Source organism: Lepisma saccharinum, chromosome 11 (genome assembly GCF_977018435.1).
Source record: "Lepisma saccharinum chromosome 11, izLepSacc3.1, whole genome shotgun sequence".
Taxonomy (NCBI): Eukaryota; Metazoa; Arthropoda; class Insecta; order Zygentoma; family Lepismatidae; genus Lepisma; species Lepisma saccharinum.
The window spans coordinates 67,717,717-67,743,168 of NC_139239.1; the positions used below are offsets into that span (position 1 = coordinate 67,717,717).

The 25,452-nt window shown below is 38.2% G+C and overlaps 1 protein-coding gene across 2 annotated transcripts; it reads right to left on the reverse strand.

Moving 5' to 3' along the window:
• On the reverse strand, positions 1-25,452 carry LOC145994886 (D-beta-hydroxybutyrate dehydrogenase, mitochondrial-like). Of its 2 annotated transcripts, none has more exons than XM_083131337.1 (7): positions 25,075-25,452; positions 13,772-13,855; positions 11,510-11,678; positions 8,163-8,315; positions 4,662-4,829; positions 1,680-1,822; positions 1-276 (listed from the first exon to the last, which is right to left on the reverse strand). In XM_083131337.1, exons 1-7 carry the CDS (start codon positions 25,258-25,260, stop codon positions 121-123), a joined length of 1,059 nt encoding a protein of 352 aa, XP_082987463.1. In that variant the 5' UTR covers positions 25,261-25,452; the 3' UTR covers positions 1-120. The 2 variants fall into 2 exon arrangements, with proteins under 2 accessions (XP_082987463.1, XP_082987462.1); XM_083131336.1 differs by lacking the exon at positions 4,662-4,829 and adding an exon at positions 3,148-3,315 and having other exon boundaries at positions 25,075-25,448.

Sequence of the window (25,452 nt, forward strand, 5' to 3'; positions counted from 1 at the left end):
TAATTATCACCAATAAGTTTATTTCTAGTTTTTTTAAATCAAAAACTCAATGAAATTCATGATACATGACGGTACAGGGTGAATTTGAAGAGCAAAATTAGACGTTCTCGTCCCGTAACTTCAGACGTATAACTTCTCGTAGACCCATTCTGGAAGATGCGTAGCAACGAGAGTCCTGACCTTGAAGTACAGATCCATCGGCTGGTAACGTGGGTAAGGGTAGCGATGCACAAGGGCGTTCGTCATTGCATCCAGTACGGGTGTCATATCAGTTGACTGGAAAGAATAAAAACCAAGGGATTACTTGAACAAGTAGTATAATTCGTTATTCCATGCAGTGTAATCATTGTCGTCTCATGTAACAAAGTGAATAGCTGTGACTGAACACCAACCGTCACTGCAGTGGTTTACCCTGAACATTTGTCCTGGTTTACCTAAAAAACAAGGACGTATTTAAGGGGCGCCGGTCCGGATCCCCTCCCGAAATTTTACTATAATAAAATAATGAAAATCTACTATTTAGCATTTGTTGTACTATAATCGACGGATGTTTATTTCTTCTGAACTTGGAAGGCAAGGATTATTATACGTATTGGGATCGTACTGTTTTGAAGAACAGCACCAAAGAGATTTATGCACACTACTACTTTTGATAATATGCATAAAATATTCACCAGGAACTTTACTTTTCGTCAACTGGATCTAACATACTTCAATAAATATTAAATTCTTTATCTATTTGACATTAACTTCCTTCTTTTTACATAAATTTTGGCGATCTTAAGTACACGCAAGCTAGATAATAAATATGTGCTATTATATCTATGTTCTTATACCATCCATCTTTTTACGTATTCATGTCATAATAAATTTAAATATTTTAATTAATATTTAATTTAATTACATTGTAATAAAAAAAGTTTAAAAAAAGTAAAGTGGTCCCCTGTGCTTAGCACCACGCCATGAAGGCGTATAGGTGGTGTGCGGGTAACGCCCCACACTTTCTTGATCCGTTCGTGAGTAGGGGTGATGTGATCAGCACCACGCCCCTGACCGACTTTACGTACCAGGGTTTCCCCCAGGTACCCATGTCATTCGACGCTGGGTGGGTGCAGGGGCCGCTTCCAACGTTAGAAAAGTTCCCGGATTTGAACCGGCCGGGGATTATATTCCAATTATTTTAATTTAAACATTTATATTATTATTATTTCTGAGACAATTGGTTTGTACTCCCCGAAATATATTTCTAGATACATGCCTCCTCAACAATTCTTATGTATTGTATATATTATATTTTAACTAGATGAATTAAATATGAGTCCGACAACTTCAAATTCTCCGGCAACTTCGATATTTTTTATAAAATTTCCCTTTTCACAAGAAATTGGATTTGAATTTCTCTTCACCTGTATTTCTCTTCTATATCGGGCGACTGACTTTAGTACAGTGATTTTTTCGACGTGACGCTGCATCATTTTCATCCACGTAATTATAATAATAGTTGTTGTTACTATTATTTTTATTATCGTTGACTCATTATGAGCAGATATGGATGACGTCATGGCTTCCAACCTCTCTGGGGGTCGCATTCTAAGAACACAAAAGAAGAAAGAACTGTATTTGCTACAATAATGAATTTTCAGTTTTTCTCAAAACAATAATTCTTACTGCATACATACCCCAGCAGTTGCATACTTGATCATAGTGTTCACGCAGTCATCGAAGTATATTCTCCCATATGCCTGGCGAACCTCTTCAGACATGTTCTTCCACATATCTTCAGCTAGCTGTTTCACTCTCCCAGGGGTGAAAATCCCGGTTGCTGCAACAATGAAGTATCTCTTCAGCATTTAGATTTTTCACAACAAAACAATTCTAGAAGTCAAAATGTCACATTTAATATTACATGTGTAATGATTCCCAACCGGGTCTCTATGCGCCTCTTGCAGGGTTAGTAAGAATGAATACACACGATTTACATTTAGATATTTTTTTTCATTAAGGTCTGCAAAGGTAATTATTTTCATAATTGTTAATTACTTTGACCTTGAACAAGTTATAGGCCTACTTAATTGTGTAGGATTATTTGTTTGTAGTTTTTGTAATCAATTTTCCAGGCCTGGATTTATGTGTGTGTAGATTTAGTCGCAGGACAATTTTCTCTTGGATATCGACCATTGCTACAGTTAACAATATTTTTATGGATTCGTACACGAGTGGAGGGTTGTTGGTACTTGAATATGAATATTAAAGTTGAATGCAAACTAGAATAATAAGAACATTTGCCTCAAGGGGGAGGGAAGTGTTGAATTTGTTGTAGGAGGATCTAAATTCTCTGACATCTCTTCCACGGCTCGACTCAGGAGTGCTCGCCGTCATCACTTACTTACACAGAAAACTAAATGCATCATATCGATTGATGCACCAGAATGCATCGATTCATGCACTAAAGTGTGTTTTGTGGCTTCTTCAAAGAATCCGATTCATATTTGATGCATTTGGGTGCATTTTTGTATGTCGTGAAAGAAACACCAAAGTGCATCATTTGATTCAAGTGAGGATTTCTTTCAGTCGAGATGCACTTCAATGCATCAGTTGATGTTCCTTGATGCACCTTCCTGCATCATCAAAAAAGATGCAGGAAGGTGCATAAAAACGCATCAAGGTGCATCAAAATGTGTACATTGAAACTAAGTCGCAATTATAAATAAATATTGCGCTTATTTCATTAACTGTTCTTGCATACATAAGAAATTGGCGGCGCATGTTTGGAACTCCAAAAATAAAATGGGAGAAGGACTACGTATCTCATCTTTTATGTCATGTAGAAAAGCCTCCGCAAATTAATGATCAGATTAAATCATAATAGTTATTATTATTATTGTTATTACGTTTTACTTAATCGAATTTACGTCAAAGACCTGACCTCCCCTACAAAATGTCCTGGTGATAGCCATGTATGTAGCCACATTGATGAGATATTTCTATATTCATAACCATATGCATGTAACAAGTCTAACTATATACAGTAATAACTCACCAATAACGTCATTACGCTCAATTCACTCACCTTCGATATGTGGAGTGTCTTGCCTGGACCAAAGTCCGCCATTCCATAATTGGAAATTAATGCTTTTATCAGCTTACCTGAGACAAAATTCCCTGGTTCAATGGTGCACACCTGAATGCCGAAAAGCCTCATTTCATATCGCAAAGCATCAGAAAGTGCTTCCACTCCAAATTTGCAAATGTTGTAGCTGGATCTAGATGGAGCAGCCATGCGTCCCATCACACTAGCAATGTTTACCACACGTCCTATGCAACATGCAAAGAATACAGATGTTTTACACAAACACAAAAAGATGCATTGGATGGACAACATACCATTTGAAAATGTTTAATTGATTAATTAATTTCAAGCACACGTTAGAACAGACATACATGTAACAGAAATCAAGCTCGGATACATAGACCTACCAATCGAACTGAAATGCAGAAAAATATTTGTCATTTTACTAGCTTCTATCATTAAGACGATTCAGTGTAATATACAATATTATAAGTAATTTAGTATGTATGTATTTATGTATGTAAATTCCACCCTCGTCACCATTGGAAAACAAACAAAATAACAAAATATTGACCGTTGTAGCTTACCGTTATGTATGTGATGTCTGCGGATATTATTTGTGGGTTCGAACTCAATAGAAATGAAAATTTTAATTGAACTTTACACGACTTCTTCTTGACTCAGATACCGTTTTTTTTCTTTAAACAAACTATTGAAAGTAGCCAAAACCCTCTACAAACAATTTTTCCTTTGTCTTTCAAGGTACTACAGTCTATGTGCTACAACATACAATCCATTCGTGTTTTTTTCCTGTGCAATATACATCAACAAGAATTTGATCGTATAATTTTGTTCATTTGTCGAATGAAATAAGTAGGTGCTATCGCCCGAAGAAAAATTCAAGTGTGTAAATTTACCAGGTGAGTAGGTGAAACTTGCACTATACACTTGTTTTTAAAATGTTCTGGGTAGGACTCTACAACGTGAGGCTTCAGATTTCAACAGTCAGATGTGGAAACAACCTTGCTTCAATCAAATCATGGACAAATGCATAGTGGTTGAAGTTGCTGATAAGAAGACATATACAAAGGTGGCTTTCCTTTAGATATATCATAATCTGACAATATTTAAGCGAAAAGGGACCTCCTATGTAAGATAATATAAGTTAAGACCAATCATAATATTGAAACAACAAACAAAGCGCGGCCTGCTATTCGGAGCACGATTATATCAATGTAAGCTAGTTTTGCTTTCCAATAAAATGTATTTAATAATCTCTAACTGCCCCAAAGAGAGTAACAGTAGCACATAAGAAGAGAAATCAGCAGAACACTCAATAAACACAAGCTACCCTGACATTCTGGACTGATAATAGAAGAATACAAAACAAAATCCACAAATGTAGATGCTCTTCACTAGATCATGCAACTATTTCTAACATAGAACTACTTGACAAGCACTACAACTGAAACTAGCCACTTCGTTCCCCTCCATCATACCTGTCAATAGACTGTAACCAGAGCCGCTCTTCGGTGCAATTGCGATTTGTCTCTATGAAGAACCAATGCACCCCACTGACATACTTTCTTACCAGAAATAAAGTTTCCTGGCTCTATGATGGATACATTTATTCCGAATCGCCTCATTTCGTATCTCATAGTATCTGATAGACTCTCAACGCCATATTTGCTGATCCCGTAGGTGGACCTACCAGGAATGCACATTCGAGCCAAACCACTTGCCATGTTCACCACTCGACCTGAAGAGAAACATTTTCTTTACAAGAAATGTATCAACACAATAGAGGACATGTTTTGGAGCTCATGCTTCTAACAATGTAGAATCTGTCTTAGAGAATGGATATCATGTCCTTGTATTAGTAGTTTCATATCAACTAATGGCCAAAATCACTTTTACTATAAAAGCTGTTGGTGTGATGATATGTGATTAGTTTACCGACTATCATCTTGACTGAAACTATGATTTTCCTACCATCTGACCAGTTGGAATTAGAAATACATTCCATTTCTCGCGTCCTTAACGAATATCACGTGGATCTTTCTAACAAACGTAGAGTTCTCATGTATACAAATTAACTGGCAATAACAAAGGAACAAAGTTTTGCTAATTTAATCAACAAAATAAAGGAAAATGTCATGATCACAACGACAACCCTGGTCTGCTACTTGAATAACAAGGAGATTCTAATTGTATCGAACCCCAGATTCAATATTAATCAATCATCAATTCAGAACCACAATATAATCAAGATCGTATGCTTGCCACCGATATCTTTCTTATTCAACTCTATTCAGTTTATATTTTCTGACATTTTCTCAAGTTTTACTTCTTCCAAATTCTTTCAATGGTAAATGTTGGGAACTACTATCGGATTAAAAATTATAGATACTCGGGTTTAGACTGCAATTAAAAATTAACCAGTAGACCTACAGAAAACCAATTTACATCAAAATTTAGCTTATTTGATTCTGAGTTAATCTATGATAATCAAATGTGTTTTCGAGTAAGGTTTGTATATTTTATCGTCGTGAGAAGAGAAAAAGGGCCAGTTTTTTTTTTTTTTTTTTTTTTTTTTTTGCTTTGCAAACGATCGCTCTCTTTGAAATTCTATAAATCAAAAACGGATTGTTCGATCGTGATGAAATTTTAGTGTAATGCAGGCAGAAATGTTTCAAACGCAATTCATAATTTTCAGATTTTAAAAATTTGTCAAAAAACAGTTATGTTCAATTTTGCGAAACAACTTTATCTTAGTATTGGGTAGTCCTACAAATACAATATTAGTTTTGTTTTGAAGATCTTTGCATCAATTTTTAAAATCCATTATCATTGTAAATTCACATTGCGAAAGGGATTTTATGCAGATTTTTATTCAGCGGAGTAAAGCTGTACGTAGAACATGGCAACACAGCACACAGCGATGTCCGTTGAAACGTGGAAACTGCGGGCTAGCACTGCGAGTCAATGCTTGCGGTCTTGCCACGTTCTACGTACAGCAAGAATAAAAATCTGCATAAAATTCCTTTCGCAATGTGAATTGACAATGATAATGGATTTTAAAAATAGATGCAAATTGCTTCAAAAGAAAACTAATATTGTATTTGTAGGACTACCCAATACTAACATAAAGTTGTTTCGCAAAATTGAACATAACTGTTTTTTCACAAATTTTTAAAATCTGAAAATTAAGAATTGCGTTTAAAATCTTTCTGCCTGCACCACACTAAAATTTCATCACAATCGGACCACCCGTTTTTGATTTATAGAATTTCAAAGAGAGCGATCGTTTGCAAAGCTAAAAAAAAGGCCCTTTTTTTGTTCTCACGACGATAAAATATACAAAGCTTACTCGAATAAACATTTGGTTATCATAGATTAACCCAGAATTGAATAAGCTAAATTTTGATGTAACTCGCTTTTATGTATGTGTACTGGTTAATTTTTAATTGGAGTCCAAACTCGAGTATCTATAATTTTTAATCCGACAGTAAGTTAAATATTATCCATAACTGTAAATACATAGAAAGTCTTATACTAAATCAACCAGTTCAATAAAATCTTATAATTCAGTTTCCTTTATAATTTTTAAAAACAAAATAACTCTTTTTAATATACACTCCCAGTGGGTGTGAAGAGCTCGATTTACACATTGCTTTCTATTCAACAATCAAGCTTCAAAATCTATAGTTTCATTTATTGCCTGTTTTTAGGAATTCCATGCCGGGAGTTAATATAAAGACCGTCGAATAGCGGAGTCGAATTCCGTGAAATATTGGACATATTGAAGGAGGTAAATTATGTTTCTTGCTCACTGTGACAAAGTAAAATTCACTTTATACTTAGATCGACTAATCGGTACTTTGCCTACCAGGGATGGAACCCAACACACCTTGAATACAAGGTGCTCGTATTCAAATAAAAAGCAAGCAATTTTATAATTTTTTGGCATATTCAAATATGAAATCAAATTTTGATATAGTACATTTCGCAATTATGGTATAAATCTCAGAATCGTGTTGGGGGAACTGAGTTTTCGTTATTTTGTTTCTGTCTACTGTTTGTTTGATATGGAAAAGAATAACCCATGTAGGAGAGAATAGCAAGAAGCATGGGCGTATATATAGTACAGTGGGATCCATGAGAATTACCGTGCAAATTGTCCATGGCTATTTTCATTAATTTTTCTCTTACATCCTATATGTTTTAAGCGATGGATTTTTATGTATGTTGGTGCAGAAGTTGTCAACATATTTTTTTGAGTTTTCGTTTAATTCTTGAAGCTCTTATTGGGACAAATAAAGTGCACGAACACGGTGGTGGACAATTTACACGGTAATACTCATGGATCCCACTGTACATGTGAGCTGGGGGGGGGGGGTTCAAATTTGTTATCATTAGGGTTGCTTTATTTCATGGGTGAAAATCCAGGACACTGCTGACCGGAAGCTTGTTGGGGAGTGGGGAGGGAGAGGCGTTGCTGGACCCGACAAAGTTGTGTGTATGTAGTCATGAAGTCACGCTACTTAGTATTGATACTTTTCTCTTCATCTTGTGTCAAACAACTTGAGAATGTTACGATGTTTACCTGGTTTTCTTGCACCACTGCAATTTTTTTTTATAAAAAAAACTAAATTCCTTTAAGAAGACTCAAGGGGGAAAATATAATTGATTTGACAGTCCCAATGCAGTTTCTTATTGCAGAAATTCCGAAACTATCAGGAAATTGCAGACACTTGCTCTGCAGTTCCATTTGGTGTGTGAAATTTTACTGAACCAAGAGAGGGGGTGGACCCGTTGAACCCCCCCTTAATTACGCCCATGGCAAGAAGGTTATAAATTAGCATTTATCAAGGACGCGTTGAGAAAGTTGATGGTATGAGACCTGTATAGGAAAGCCAAGACAAAGATAGTACAGGGATGCTGAGAATGACCTAAAAGAAATAGCAAAAATGGTCAAAATCTTATTGATCTTGTCAAAGATAAGGATTGATGAACACCTACTGCAATAAAACTTCTGCTGGTTTAAGAATTTCAGAGTTGGATATAAAATAAAACTAGAGAAATCTCTTACCCTTTTCTGGACGAATGAGTGGCAAAACTGCCTTGATGACAGTCAGCATTCCCCAGACATTCACGTTCATCATCTTCTTGCAATAGTCAAGCCCAACCCACTCCAAATCTCCAAAGGTACTCCAGCCTGCATTGTTGACCACACCCCAGAGACCTACAAGGAGAAGAAACTAAATGGCACATACAAAATATTAATTGCGGTAAATGCTGAAAGAAACCGAAATAATTACAATTTTGAAAACCACATACTCTGTTCACTGGCGTACGCAGAGGGGGTAATGATGGGGCTACAGCCCCCTCCGAAATTTTGAGAAAATCATCATTTTCAAATAAAAACACAGAAGAACTTAGGAAAAACCAGAGTGGTAAATGCAAGCCCCCTTAAAACGACCCCGACTTGCCATTTTTGAGAGTGGAAAATTCGAAATATACGAATGTACCCTTACTATTTTAAATCTATTATTTACTGATGATTCTAGTAAGCAAATATTTCAGTTATAATAATAATAATAATAATACGACTACTTGTTTGGTGGGTTTGGACTCAATGCTAACAATAAAATTATTCCGTCGTGACATCAGAACGCTCGTTAGGTTTAGTTCTCTTAGCATAAATAATACATTTGCTGTGTATTTATATTAAAGGAACCAAACCTAACACACTAACAGCGTAGGTTTTCCACGTCTGACGTCAGAACACGAAGTTGCTCTCGTGTTCTGGAATAAGGGAGACCCCACTGTGGAAGCAGCTATGTACAGGGTCAACGAAGTTAGTAATAAGTTCTGTTTTATACAGCGTACATTATTACACCTGCAAATATCTTCTGCAAATATGCTGTATAAAGAAACAAACTGCCGGAGTACTAATTGAGGCGAGTGTACTATACCCTGCACAATTGCAGCCCCTCCCGAAAAAAAAATCCTGCATACGCCAGTGACTCTGTTAGGGGTGCCCAATGCGTGTGACGATTGTAAGAAAGAATTAGGATTTTTTAAAAGGCGTTCCCAATAAACGAATTAGTCTATTCCTGGTTCGTCCGTTTATTGAAGTTTTATTTTATATTTTTGTCTCCCATCTTTGAAGAATATTTATTTGAGTTGTGTCATACTTTCCTGCTACTATAATTATTTTGCATAGTACATATTTAGTAAGCGAAACTGCATTCTTCAGAACTGAGAACGTCATGTTTTTCTCTCAAAATTAGTGCACATAATATATTGAAAAGTGATAACTGGAGTCAGTATCGAGATGAGAAAATCTCGATCTAGTTTTGATCTCGAATTTGAATTTAAAATTTTGGGTACGTCAGCACTTAGGGCTATTTTGCAACCGTCACACTATACGGGGCCCAGCCCCTTATCATAAGAAAATTAAAAGCGTGTCTGAAAACTAAAATATCCTTACCTGGGTTAAAAGCTGAGGCTGTAAAGGGACACTCAGCACAAACAAGTACAAAACACAGGACAACACACACACACAGTTCTACGAAGATTATACTGGCCGTAGGTCCAGACGCCAGAGCCTAGTTAGTCTGCAAAATGAAGTCCAGGGTGTACTACGTGGAAGATTCCCCTTACACCCTCGTTTAGGTCGAAACAGAGACCTCAGTTTAAAAATCGAGATGAGGTCGAGGCTTTCTGTACGAGATACTTGTTCCGGTTTGAATCTTTATTAAGGTAGAATATCAATTACATGAAAATTTGGCGCAAATCAAGTTTGGTTTACTGTGAAACGTATTGATATGTCAAGCAAGTAGCTGTCGGATTATATATAGATAGTTGTTTAAGTTGTCAAGAAAGTTCTGTTTTTGATTTTTCTAAATATATTTTTCCATTTTTGTGTGTAATTTCGGTAATTTCCCCTTCGACACTGAATGTTAGATCAAGTCAAAGCCGTCTGCTGAGCGCATGCATAAATTGTGGGAAATGAATGATTACTTTCTTTCACTTCAGATCCTGAATTAAAAATCTAATTTTCGACGGAAAGTTGTAATTTTTGGGTGAAAAGTTTTTTTCTCAACAAACAATAATCACCGGGAAAAGTTTGATTTTCTAATTTAAGAGCTTGGTCTATGGTAAGCATGCACTCAAGCCAAAACTACGATTTTTAAAATTGAATTAAAAATCTAATTTTGGACTGCTGTCTTGACCCGTTCCGATGCTGTCCTTGCCCGTTCTGATGTTTACACGATTTTTAAAATTGAATTAAAAATCTAATTTTCGACGGAATTTTAAAATTGAATTAAAAATCTAATTTTCGACGGAATTTTAAAATTGAATTAAAAATCTAATTTTCGACGGAATTTTAAAATTGAATTAAAAATCTAATTTTCGACGGAATTTTAAAATTGAATTAAAAATTAATTTTCGACGGAAAGTTGTAATTTTTGGTAAAGTTGAAAAGAACTTTGAGAGAGAGTTCAAGAGTACGTGAACCCTAACCTAACCTAACCTAACCTAGAGATGGTGATGAAGTCACGATGGAGGGATCTTCTGCCAGTCTTGTCTGCTGACGTGAAAGAAAGTAATCATTCTATTCCCACAATTGACGCATGCGCTTAGCAGACGCCTCTGGATCAAGTTAAGAATTAGACAAGTTTCCTTATTCGGGAAGGCGAGATTGTGTCAAGCCTCTTCTCGTCTTGTGCAACCATTCCTATTAATAATATTTACGCAATAATAAAAATAAGTGTCCTTACATTTATTTTTTACGCTCAAATCCACTATTCAGCGTTCTGGAACCAAATCCGCAAATCTAGACTGACAGTCTAGTATGTTGAGACTTTCATCCACGTGTTTATCAGAGCATTTATGCCCTTGTACAATCACCGGAAATGAAAATGAGACACCTAGATCCTGAAATACTCGCTTCAGTGCAAGGCGTTGTGTGTTGCCTAACCCCACGGCGGTGGCAGAACTTGCCATTGAAAATTTGCTATTAAAATCCACTTATTGCCATAGAGTTAGGCAACACACATTACGCCTTGCAGGGAAGCGAATATTTCAGGACCTAGATGTTCCATTTTTATTGCCGGTGACTGTACAACATTCCATATCAATGTATTCTGTACACTTGGAGAGGGAGATGTTGTGTATGTTAAAAATGAAGTAGCTAGTTTTCTGTGAAATTTACTTTGAAGGGTCTTTTCTCCCTAGTCGTTTCGTAACGACCTCTCCGATTCAAGTAATAAAGGAAAGCTCTATTACACTGTAAACTTGCTTCCAACTGAGTGCGTTTTGCTCGTTCGTCTTGCCATGGTTCTGAAGAAATACGAATGCCCATCCTTTTGCATCGTAATTTCATTATCTCCATGTGAATGCCACGTCACAAATGTAGAAATTTCTCACCGCGAGCGCCTGGTGGCAAGTTCTTCTTGATGTACTCCGCGGCATTCTTGACTTCCTCCTCAGATGTCACATCCAGTTGGATGACGTGCAAATTCTTCCTTCCCTGTGCTTTCAACTTGGCTGCGCCTTCGCCTCCTTCCAAGAGGCACCCAGCAAAAACAACGAAGCCCTGCAATCAATAGTAGAATTTGTTAAAATTAGGCGCTGCGTTTATGAGATTTTTTTGGAAGGGGGAGGGGGTGAACATCATTCCATTTCCCCCCCATTATATTCATTTCCCATTGAATTAATATGTTCCCCACATTGCTTCTATTTTTATCTTGGTTGCTGTACATCACGTTTCTACAATTTTCGTTTAATCGTGGCGATGAAGATGAATGATTGCTCTATTCATCTTAAGGCTTACATTAATCCATGTTTTCGTGTGTTCTAATAAACATTTTGCATTAATTGAATAATCGCATCAACATTTGATCAAATTACTATAATATTTTCAATCATTTTTGAAAATATAATAGTATTTAGAGGTAGTCCAAGACATAATGAATGGTTTCATATGAGTACTCTTCATGTAGAATAATTTTATTTTATTCATATTTTCAGAAAAACTTTATCGGTATTCATTATGTTAAAATTAAACTGTAAAGTGGCAATAACTCGTATATATTTTAACAAAAATAACAACCCACATATATATTTTGATATATAAACCCTAATTTGAAAATAAAAATCTAAATATACATAATGAATAATAATACTGTAAATGTTAATGTAATTACTGCGCGTAAATATTTTAGATATTTAGGAATATTAAATTCGAAACTTTTTATAGACAATAATTATTGATCAGTTTACCATTAGTGAATAGCATTCGTAATCAATAGTTATTGTTAATATTACAGGCACTTAAATTTTTATTATCCTCTGACTACTGAGAGTTGAACCATTATTTCCATATACATAAACGACTGTGCTATATCTCTACCGTTCCCAAGAATATACGGCGAAAGACGCACCTAGCTGGAGTGGAAGCTTCCAAATGGGAAAGGGGAAGTAAGTAGGTAGAAACATGCCTAAAACTACGCCGAGAGTTTCAGTTCAGATTAGTATATCACTTGCATGCGTTCGGTTGCTTATAATATCGTTCCCTATTTACGAATATTATGGCAACGTTACTGCGTTTTGCGACGTCAAAGTTCTATCAGCGGACGACTTCCGCACAACATTATTCCCCGTCTGCTTTCCACCTGCAGCAGTCATCCCCCTTGTGCCAATGGATTCGTTCGTCCAGTTGACGCATGCGCACTTGAGTCAATGGTGTCGATTGGACTGAAAGCTTGCTTACACAAATACACACTGTGCTATGGTGGGAAAACTCAGCCTTCCGCCCGGAAAGTGAGGAAAAACGCCCACCCCCTATGAGCTAGGGTGAGAAAACTCTCCTATTGAGTAAAGGGAAACATATTTCCTTCAAAATCAAATTTACCCAACTTTTTCACAACCTTATTGTATAAGTAAGTTAAAGCCCCTATCACACGGAACTGGATTTCTAGTAGGAATGCCCTAGTTGGCGCTGAACTAACTTTCTAGGTAGCAATCATGGCCGCCTGGCTGACTGCTTGACTGATTTGGAGAAATAGGACATGTTCTAACTGCTACTTGCGACTGGAACAGCCAATCAGAGCAAAGTTTCGCCATGTGAAGATAATCTGTGAGTGTGCAATGGAGCGTTTTTGTCTGTGGTTTCCGAGTGTTACTCCAGCAATGTATAACGTTTACAGCATGAAAGGCGCGTTACGTTACACCATCTATGCTGAGTGCACTGTGTTTACATTTGAAACAACTAAAATATTCTTCCATACGTGTATAGTAAACGTTGTAAAGTATGTATTTAAGCAGCGCCATTGTTTTGTACCTAATAACGTTTTATACGAAACGTTATTCCTCTCGGTTGAATAGTTATCGGCTTTTAAAAATGTGAAGTGATACATTGTTTACATCTCACGCGGCCGCCATTACAACTTCCCTCGTATGGGAACAAAAGTCTATCGACAAGTACGCTGATAAGTATCGTGTGAGGCGAAAACTAGCAAATTGGTAGCCAGTCCAGCGCCAACTAGGGCATACCTACTGGAAATCCAGTTCTGTGTGATATGGGCTCAACTATCGCTCCATATTCAAATTTTCTTTCAATTTTTTTACAGCTAACAGAACACTAAAACTGCTTCTATTAATTTATCCTTGTCTATGTTATGTACTTACCATTCGTTCCAGACGAAGCGACAAAGCATGGCCAAACCCTGAGTCGCATCCTGTCACCAAAACAGCTTTTCCTTGGATTTTAATCTGAAAACGTAGTAAAAAATATTTCAGTGCTGAAGACAGCGAATAATTGTGTTATTTTATAAGGTAACAGATTACAGTACATTCGGTTCATAGAAGATAAAGATACTTTCTGAGCAACATATGAAATATCCCATGAATAGTGTTGACGAATAACACGGACAAGCTTTTTTCACAGGGAGGATGGACAACCTTGTTATCGATTATTTTTACTCCGCCAATTTTCAGTATTAGAACTTAATTTTAAGATAGGAATGTGAAAATTGTACTACTCTTACGTCTTACTTTCCAGAATTTCTGCCATTTGCGAGAAGAATGGAAATTCTGTAACTGCAAGTTATAGGTAAAGGTAAAGCTACTCCCTGTATATTGCAACATTAGGTGAAGGCATACGGAATTGCTATGGAGAGCATGCAAGGAAATTACTGGAAAAATTTCCACCTGAAATTGCCCACACAAGTAGTGGAACCTGGGTCATTCGCGTGGCAGTCAGATGCCTTACAAAATAGACCACCTCGGCTCTCGAAAGGGTAACACTTTACTATACCTGAGACAGATTTCTTCAAATTTACAGGAGAAAGTACTTACGCAAATAATTTTCTGTAGCGTTGTTGATGTTTGGGAATGTAATTTTGATTCATTTTAATGCGAATGCATGTGGTTTTGTACGAAAATCTATTTCCGACGCGCTATTGCTGCTGCTGCCATTTGCTTCCTGCATGAGAGCACAATACGCTCTCGTATTGTCCGTATATGCTAAATTGAACGAAAGGAGTGCTAATGGAACCAAACCTAACAGGCCTAACCTAACCTAGTAGGCATACCTCGTCCCCGTGATGGTTTGTGGGGCTATCGTGAATTTTTGGGCTAACGTCAATGGTTTTTCTGGCTCAAGGAACGATCAACGTGTGTGGAAATAAAGAAGAACAGTAAGTACTCGTAAATGTAAGAAATATACATTACTTTCCTAACAAATTCAATTATTTCACCTAAATAAGTGTTCCGGAATGCAGAATAGTTCGTTAGCAATGTAAAAAAGTGCGAAAGAAATGATTCCCAGGTGTCTCAGGTATAGTAAAGTAGTACCCTCGAAAGTGTAAGTTATATATGTATAAAGTTGTATTCTTTTGAAAAATAGGAATGAAATAATTTGAATTGACCAGCAGAAAAATATTCCAGCCCGGGGGAGGGGGGGGACAATAAAAAAATTGAGTGGTGTCATGTTTGCAGCTGTGGAAGAAAGGAAGAAAGAAAGAAGATAGACACAGAGAGCGGGGGGAGACGTTAAGAGTAAAGAAAAGAAAATAATGGAGAAAACTATACAGAAAATGGAAGATAAAGATTATAAAAGAATAGACAGTAAACAAAAATAGATTCTAAAGGAAGGACAAGAGAACAAATGGAATAAGAAAGAACACAAACACAAGTTTGTAATTTTTTCAGATTCCACAGGGGTTAGCGATCCCCTTCACCCTCCCTGTGGGTGCCCATGCCTACAACACTTTAAAGAATATCTAAATATGAAGAAAGAAATTTCAGGTTTCCCTAACATATACATTTTACTCAATCTCAATCTTTACTAAAGTACGCTATTTTCAAGTCACGAATCCAATATAATCGCAGAATAAATAAACGTTACACAGTAATCACGTTCAGTTGAATTTTATGCACATGCACTCCAGTAATAGTAAATAGGGTACAAATTTCATCCCCATTTTGTAATTTTCAATAAAATTTTAAACTGATTTTTTGTTTGAAATTTATACAATACCCTCAAAACCCTCAAAACCAGATGAGGATGTTACGTTTTTTAAGTCTTCGTAAGTGAACGTGCGAATTTTTAAATAATTATTCTGTCCAAGGTTCGACGTTTCAATTTCGCCCTTGAAGACGTCGGAAACAAAGTTGCATTTTGTACCATGCTAAAACAGTGACAAGCACAATTAGGTTTAATGTTATGTAATTTGTTCGTTGTCTTATCTCTGAAGGTCAAATTTACTCTTGATGGTTCTCGGCAATATTTTTATCAACCTTTATCTAGAAAGCATTTCACACAGTTGATAGGATATTTTCATTCTTTTTGTACATGTGTGCACTACCAACATCCTCTAATGGCGGAATCTGAACTTAGGTCATACGATATGAGGGGGTGTAAGAAAGGGGTGACCTTCTCGAGAAGCACCCAAATGTCAACCTTTCTTCCAAACATGGACATCCGCAGGATTTTTTAAAGAGAGGGGCAAGGAAGGTATTTTTTTTCCAGGAGGGCAAACAAGGTACATTTTCCCCAATAACAGTGTTGCTCCCTCAAAAAACATTGCTTAAACTTGAATTTATCATATTCATGCAATAATGAACACATATTATTGTGACTGAAATGACATTATATGTGACAAATATATAATTTTTGGTTGACTTTCATTTTGCAAGGGGGGCCACGACCCCTTTTCCGGACGCCCATGCTTCCAAATAATATACCTTGGCCTACATTTGCAGGCTAACGAGGTTCTGGCGTCTGAACTCACAGTGCTCGTGTTGTGGTCTGTCCATGTGTGTTTGTGATTGTCCCTACATCCGTTTCATCTTGTTACCATTTAACAGAGCCGAATTAACCTGGGTCAATTGCCCCGGGGCCCCCACCAAAACAAAATATTTTAACCAGCTGGCTACGCTTTTGAAAAATTACATAAGAAGTTGTATTTTTAAAATAAAAAAACTGCAATATTGTCGTATGTCTACACTCTTCTGGATCCAATTGTAGCACAGCTCTCAGTCAATCTGTTTGTAGATATCTGAAGCTCAGTATACTTTATACCATGGATTGATTTGGCTGTGGTGTGGAAATAAGGCACACTTATTCAAACAATCAATTCTCAGATACGATTAAGATAATAAATACTCCTACGAACAGTGGCGTGGCGTGGATTTTTAAAAGTGTTACCGGTTATTAGTAGGACATTTAAGGGAGACTTGGGCGCCTCCCCACCTCATGCCCCCCCCCCCCCCAATGTCTTCCAAGTAGTTCATATAATATTAATCTGGTACGTATGCAATTCAATACTAGATTTTGGTAAAGTTATTAATCAGGAAAAAAATGTTGACATAAGGACTAAAGTGAAATCGCAAACATTGGTTGTTGACACAATAATACGTAATTTGATACTTACAGAAACATCGAAGGCTACTTATAGAGCAGATCAATCCTACTTTGAATATAGTTATATGATGCTGGGATCCCGGGTTCGAAACCTAGCTTGGGCATGGGCGTTTGTGATGTCTATTCATCAATTTAATCCCCATCTTCGCAAATTAGCCAAAAGTGGCACAAGCGAAGCAAAATCAATCAAATCAAATCAAAAAACTTCTATGATGCTGTCATAAAGAGAAGTTTTTCATTTGAATTTGAATTTTTGGGTGCGCCATGGTCATGGTCCATGTTATCCACATCTGAATTCGACACGTTTTTTTTTTCACCAGAAAATAGAGTACATGGCTAACAAAAGAGTTTCGACAACTGCACACATCCACATAACCACGGATAGTCGTTATACCACGAAACATTGAAATGTCGGTCATATCCAGCAGACGACTTGGTTTTTAAACCGTTCAAAATAGGCTTTGGCCTCCCTTTCGCCACAATTTCGATTTTTTCTGCAAAACAACGAACCGAAAGATTGCTTCAAAATATCTTCTATCGCACGATTACACACACTGTCCAGATAGGATGAACCCGCCACCTCGGAACTCGGAGCAAGCTTCATTAATTAATTGACAATGCCCGAAAACAACATAAAGACGAAAGATACCAGTCACAAAACTCCCACTGCACAGTCCCTCCCACAAACCGTTGTTTACTTTTGTAACACGTGAAGCACCCTCCTTGCCCCCTCCCCTCTCAGCATCGGCCCTTCCCCAATATTTCCTTCGGAACCTGCAAGAAGTCCAGTTCTACTAATGTTGCCATCTTAGTTCTTTTGCAACCAGATTTGCCCAAATCGCGAAACTTTTCGTTTCAAATAAGACGTATGTAGAGTAGATGTAGTCTTCATCTGTTTCCTAACTACTCCCACTCCCATGTTTCGCTAAATCCACTGAAATCTCATTTCTGACACCACTACTATTTCGTATATTTTACGTCCTTTGCTACCTTTAAGGCTTTCGCTTTATAGGATAATCGTGACGATGAGGATGCATGGTGAATTATTGAAATAAAATTATTATTTCTTTGTGTATGTAATTATTAATTTTTATAATTATGTAAGTAAAATAATAACAACGAACATTGAAATAACCATTTCTTGCTGAAGATTCGAACCTGCGACACCTGACACTTCAGAGCGTGCTAAGATAACAATCGGGAAATTATGCTTGTAAGTATTGTTTTCACCCAAAAACAGTTCTACCACCTCAAAAACATTGCTTCAATCCGAAATTATTGCATTCCTGCGACAACGTATGTCAATCTCAATCAGTATTATCAACAATTATCACAAATTCCTGTAACCGAAATAATATTATATGTGTGAAATATAGAATTTTAGGTTGACATTTTTAGAAGGACAGCGGACCCCTTGACCATACCCATCCCTCTCCTCTCCGTCTCGCCCATGATGTCGAAGAAGGACAAAGAGGACTTTCATAATTGCTGATATTTAGTGTAAATACAAAATATCACTTGGTAGTTTGCTTTTGCCCCAGTGTGATTTGATTTTTTTAAATTTTGATTTGGCGATTTAAGTCCAATTCATGAACAGTAATGCTAATCGGGACAGTTTAAAGTTGGATCCGAACCACTTGTGCCTCCACCGGGTATCGAACCCGGAATCCCTTGATTATAAGGCAGCGACGCTACCACTGCGCCATCGTTCCCCAGTGTGACTGGACACCTTCAGAGTAAGATAGACCCGATTAGGCGACTTAGCTCTTTTCTGTCAATTGAATATGGCAACACTGGTATGTTTCCGGTAAGGATCACCGGCAACTGCGCCGGCTAAACAGGCATGCCAAAAACCCGCCTCCTCCTCCCGCGGTCAGTCTTTGCCGCAACGCGAAGTCTTCCTTGCGTGGGCTCAGGGCCCTTTCCTCATGTTGCCTGTGGAGGGTACCGGATCAGTCCTCCTCTTCGCTTTTGCCGGTGTCAGAAAAAATGTCAGTGTGCAATATTTACTTTACGACAATATTACCAGTTTATGTACGTAATAATATTTTAAGACGGGTTCTTCAATTCTTTATATTTTGGTGTTACCTGCGGTTACAGCGGCTACATTCACGCCACGCCTCTGCCTACGAAGTACATAACTTTCTTTGGTTAATAACATCGTGTTAGAACTGTTTAAACTGTATTGAACTTTCTTTTAAAGAAATACCACAAAATGTTGGTACCCAGGGATGTCCTGCAGCACAGCAGGTTCGGAAAGGCTTGTGCGAGCCGTTTGTTAAATTCATATTGTTGTTCTGACACGGTAATTCAATTTGCATGTATGTGTGTATTTATTTATGTGTAGCTAAGCACCAGTTAAACTAGGTTCTCATAAAGTAACAATCATACGACATGTATTCTGAATACATGGATATTTGTATGTGTTCTTTCGTTTAATTCATAATCATCTTTTCATTCTCATCATCGCGATTAGGGCCTCCCGATGGCGCAGTGGTAGCGTCGTCGCCTTGTAATCCCGGGTTCGATACCGGTGGAGGCACATAGTGGTTCGGATCCCACTTTAAGTTGTAGGTCCAGTCCCGATTAGCCTTACTGTGCATAAAGTGGACTTAAAACACCAAATCAATCAATCATCATCGCGATTAACTTCAATAGGAAGAAAAGTGACGTTGAATAACGGAAATAACAAATAATCGTAAAAAAGTTGGCATGCTGTTCCAGTTAGCATACTGCTACTCTATCAATTAAATATTTTGCTTATTGCGTTTTAGTTCCCTTGCTGTTGAATTGTCGTGGATTGTCAGTGGCGACATGTGAACGTTTTACTTGAAATTCACTTAGCTTCAGGGTATATCTTGAAATGTTGCATGGAAATTTTATTGATACCTCTTGCTCTAGTAGTTCGGTAAGAGATTTTGTGACTATTTTGAAGTGTTTTATGGGGAAGTTCGAGGAAAGAGAGAGAGAGAGAGAGAGAGAGAGATCAGATCAGTATTACAATTTTACATGTACCTATCGCTCAATAGATATGAGTACAAGGGTTCCAATGGAAGAGTAGACTTGAAGCACACGAACGACAAACAGCCACAACGGGACCGCGACTATTTCGTCCATTGTGTGCATGCACGGCGGTCGTTTGCCGTCGACATTCTACAGTGAGGCATCAACACGTTTGTGTACATATAGGTAGGTACGCTGGCATTGAAATAAGTATGGAATCAATGGAAAAAGATGCTTCGTGTTTGCTTATACATTATTTATAAAAAAAAGCTCCTAGTAAAAAAATAAATTAAAAAAAATGGGGGGGCTACAAAACATTTTGCTCAAGGGGCCTCCCAAACCTTCATACGGTCCTGCCATTTATCCTTATCTTAGCCAAAAGAGGCAGAGTACAATAAAACCAATCAATTAAAAAGTCATATGGTATGCAGCGATCTCGAAGTGTAGAGTACGAATATATTCTGTAAGTGTTTGTTCTCAGTAACGATAATGTATACCGTCGCAGTAAATTTCTAGAAATACGCGGACTATTATTTGGTAATCAAAGCTTTGAATTAAACTGATTGGTTTAAGGGGATGAGGGATGGAACCACGGTAACTGCCCATAGTGACAGTGTCTCGGTCTCGTCTCGAGTTTTTAATGGCTGTCTCGTTCTCGGTTTCTTCAAGATTTATAAACCATCCTCTCGTTCTCGTCTCGAATGCTGAAATACACATAAACAACATATACGAGGGCTGATCGTAAAGTTTTAATTATCTGCAAGAGCAAATTTAGAGAGTAAACAAAACAAAACCTTGATGGGAATTGCCCTTTTCTACAATGCATCTGCCCTGATTCACGCACTCCTGTCGCAACTCCTTGATCTTCTGCTACCCAACTTGCATATTGGGCTTGAAACGAATGTCCCTTCTTTTTAATAACGTTATTGCCAGTGCTAAAATACCTATACTCTATCCCGGGAATCTCTGGAGCAAAGCCGCGCATAACGGCAGAGGGGAGAAAGTCAGTGGACGGAGCGAAGCAGAACACGCTGCTGCAAAGGCTGATAACCGCAGCGCTCTCCCCCTTCAAGCGATCGCGTTCCCTCTCACGTGTTCACGTCCACGCAGGGCCGACGGAATGGGAGGGGGGTGCAAACCGTGCCACTGCCAAGAGCGGCAAATTTTCAGGGCAGCAAAATTGGAAGAGAAGAGAAAAATAAGCCTATTGAAAACTTGAAAGTTATAATATTATACAGGGTGTCATTTTAATGGCGCCCACGGACCACGGAAACTTATAGAGGACATCAAAACAAACAACTTTTTTCAGTAACATTTTTCTCGTTTGAGCGTCGTTTCGGCGCTGCAGTCGTTCAAAAAAAACCGTTTCGCCACCTGAATGCTGGCAACCACACACAACATTTGATTGCATTTGTGACGTCATATCCCGTCGTGAAGCGATGCGTTACAGGGTTGCCAGGAACACACATATTCTGTGAAAAATGACATAGCTACAATCTGCCACATTATGCACCGTAACACAAAATGAGAAAACACGTTCTGTAACCTAACAGGAAGCAAACAAACGATACGAAAAATGGTAGAAAGAAAATAGAATTCAAGTGGAAGTGGTCATATCGAATTTTGTATCAGCTTGCATGTCAAATATTTGCAAGTCTAGTTACCAAGTTGGCATCTACAATTTAGTCTATCTACTTCGTCCTTCTGATACTAGTTGTCTGTGACACACTGAACAGATGACAAAATAGAAATGAAGGATCTCAAAATTCCAAAGGTAAGCAACACATAATATAGTGTATATTCAGGGCATTATGAGGCAAGTGACAATAATGGTTGAAAATACAGGGATATGAATAGTAGTAAAACAAACTCTCCGACGACTGTAGCTGGGCGTAAACAGCCACATGTAAGTTGTAAGTACAATAAAAGTTATTGTTGTTGATATTTGACATGTAGGCTGTGACAAAATCCTATATTGACTCTTCATTTTGAATCCGTTTTTACCATTTCTCATATCGTTGGTTCACTTCCCCCTTCCCCTGAGATGACTGCTGATCTTCTGGCTGGTAGGCTATGATGTACGGTTTACTGGGCGCGTTTCTCGCTTCGTTTTACAGCTAATAATGTGGTTGGTAGTTTGTCATTTTTCACAAAATTTGTGTGTTCCTTGCAACCCTACCGTGCGCTGTTTCGCCGCAGGAAATGACGTCACAGATACGATCAAATGTTGTGTTGGGTTGCCAGCATGGCGGCAAAACGGTCTTTTTTGAACGGCTGTAGCGTCGAATTCACGCACCAACGTGAAAAATGTTACTGAGAAAAGTTGTTTGTTTTGATGTCCTCTACACGAATCTGTGGTCCGTGGGCGCCATTAAAATGACATCCTGTATTATATAACTTGGAAGTTAATATATGCCAACCCACCGTTTTAAATGAACATATCAGTAGATTCACTTTAAAACCACTGAATGCCACAAGGTGGTAAAGTAGATTCTAAGGTACCAAGTGGAAGAGATCTATGATGCGCTCCTTCAAATAAGTGGCGACAATAAAACTGTCCAAATGGTCGCACATGAGGCTCAGTATATTGCAAACCAGTTGTGTGGTTTTACATTCCTTTACACACTAGTTACCTGGTATGACTTTTTACTCCACGTAATGTAATGAGCAACTATCTTCAAAACATTAATCTACGATGTGTTATATGATGTTAGATGATTTCTCGCAAACATGTCAGAGCTTTGAAAAAGCAGGAGTGATGAAAAATTTCGAAGTTTCGTAGACGCCGCTTGGCAGCCTGGCAGGGTCTCCCTCCCTCCACTCCCGGAGGCGTCGGGGGCGGTGACCTGTTAGTCCCGCTTGATGAGAAAGAATTGGCTTCGAATTTAGATATAGATGATCCAAAGATAGGCAAAACTGTACAGGGCCGAAATCGAAAGAAGAAGCAGTTTCAGTATGATGAAACTTTTCAAGATCCTCAAAAACGGTACAAAGTTGATTTCTATTACCAAGTCCTAGACGATTATTTTAGCTCTAAGAGAAAGATTTGAGAAGCTTAAACATCACAGTGAATTTTCGATGTCTTTTATGATATTAGTAAGCAGACATGCCATCTGATCTTTTGTCTGAAACATGTAGGAAACTTGCGGGAATGTTAACACATGAAGGCTACTGAATTATGAACTAGAAGTGCTTTCAGCTATAATAAAACAATTACACCAAAGGAGACCTTAAACTGATAAAGGGTCATGATTTTGCACCTAATGTGAGTGTAGAACTTCGAATGTATTAACTTTGTCGGAAACCGTGGCAAGTGGCGAACGAACTTTTTTGGGGGGGGGGGGGGGAATTAAGGCTAATAAAAATACTATCTTCGGTCAACCAGTCAACCAGTCTGAAACACGCTTGTTTCCATTTTATGCAAGATAGTATTATACGAAAAAAAATATTACATGCCAAGGTAAAGTTCCCTGTGGACATAGCACCATGTCAAGAAGGCATATTTACGGAATGTGGGGGTAGGGCCACACATATTCTCGATCTCGGCCATTTTGGAGGTGATGTGATCAGCACCACTCTCCAGCCACCTTTACCTTCCAGGGTTGCCCCCAGGTACCCATTAATTTGAAGCTGGTGCCGTCTTGCGCGGGAACAACGCAGGAAAGAATTCAAACCTTAGATCACCCATGCGGGAGATCCGGGAATATTACATGTAATTCTCTTAAAAATCCAATCATATATCACAGACCTACAAAGGTAAACATATTAAGTCAAGCCTTCATTTCTTTCCTCATACTTGTTACATTTAAGATACGTTTAAGAGAGAGAGAGAGAGAGAGTTTTCATAAAATATATTAATAATATAAAATTAGTGTCGCATTTTTTAAAGTTTAACTGTGGTCGAGCGAGATATCCATTTGTGCTCAATAGTATAGAAATAGCGTAACAATTATCATAATTTATTTTATAGTTTGTTGCTTTACTTAGGAATATATTGATTTTCAATTTCCGTTGCTGTGTATGACGGGGGGGGGGGGGGTCGAAAGGGAGCGAGCGGCATTAGCCTCCACCGCCCAGGGCGGCAAAATAACTAGCGCCGGCCCTGCGTCCACGTCATAAATATCGTGAATTTGCTGGTCATTCTTTCCTTTTTAAGTGAAGGAACATTATAACACTTTATGGTTCAATTTTCCATCATGCAGATTTAACACGTCTTGTGGCTCCTAAAAAATGGGAAATAACACATTTACAAACGATAGTCATGGAATGAATTGCAGAGGGATTATTGATTATAATTAGGTATAATTTGTCGAGTTAGCACAATTATACGGAACTCGCCGACAACCCCTCTTACAGAGTGGTACCCTACAAACTTTCACTGAAACTTTTATTTATGACGTTTAACTGTTCGAAGCTCCGGAGCCCTCGACTTCGTAATATACATACGTACGGAATATACCTACATGCAACCACACTGTATAGCCTCACAATTGGCAAAAAATTATCCCCTCAGCTGTCCCACTGCCCCATGCGCAGATAGGCTAATCTGGACTGGACCTACAGTTTAGAGTAGGATCCACCGAACCACTGTGCAATGTGCCTCCACCGAACCTGGAACCCCTTGATTACAAGGCGTCGATGTTACCACGACACCATCGGGGAGGCAAAATTTAGTACTACGTATTACCATCAGCTAGCCCAAGGCTCAAGCAAACAGGCGACACCTGGCAATTTCCACTTCGATCACTGTTTATTAACTATACTCTGTTCAGGGAATCTGTGGAGCGAGCGAAAGAAAGTAAGTCTCTGCGCAAGTAGTAACTCGAGAGGGCTCGAACAATGTGAACGTGCGAGGGAACGGTATTGCGTGGAGGGGGAAAGAGAATGCATCTATCAGCCTTTACAGCAGCGTGTACTGCTTCACTCGGCCCACTCGCTTTCTCCCCTTCTTTACCTTCATGCGCGACCTTGCTCCAGAGATTCCCTGGATAGAGTATATCAAAATTTGGGTTACGAGACTTCGGAATCGCCCTGTAGTTAGGAGTAGAAAATTCAAACATACCTGAAGCGTGTCTAAATAGAAGGCTGCCGCAGTACTTAGAATGGTGACCAGGAGGAAAGCGGAGCATGGACAACATCCGGAGATAATCCCTATCTTCTGCAAGACCCACGTTACAACGCCGGAAGCCAGTCCCGCCTGTATACCTCGCTGTAGAGCTCGGTGAATTCCATCAACAGAGAAATCCATGCTTCGTACTTCTTCACTCGCTTCTTGCAAGAGAAGTAGGTTTCCACTAGGAACGAGAGGCCGCACACAGGTCACGTGGAACTACAGATACGAAAGAAAGAGCTTATCTCTACAAGTGTTTTGTCTCTTTCCTTGAACCTCTGTTGCTGCGCTAGTTAATGTAACCAAGTGGAATTATTTGTTCCTTCCACA

Bases quoted from the DNA above. Each gene is read 5' to 3' on its own strand.
- LOC145994886 (XM_083131337.1), bottom strand. From the start codon at position 25,260: ATGGATTTCTCTGTTGATGGAATTCACCGAGCTCTACAGCGAGGTATA. The intron at 13,856-25,074 runs GTATGTTTGAAT...CTACGTTTTCAG, and splicing joins TCTATTTAGACACGCTTCAG to ATTAAAATCCAAGGAAAAGC. The intron at 4,830-8,162 runs GTAAGAGATTTC...GTTTCTCTTCAG, and splicing joins ACTCATTCGTCCAGAAAAGG to GTCGAGTGGTGAACATGGCA.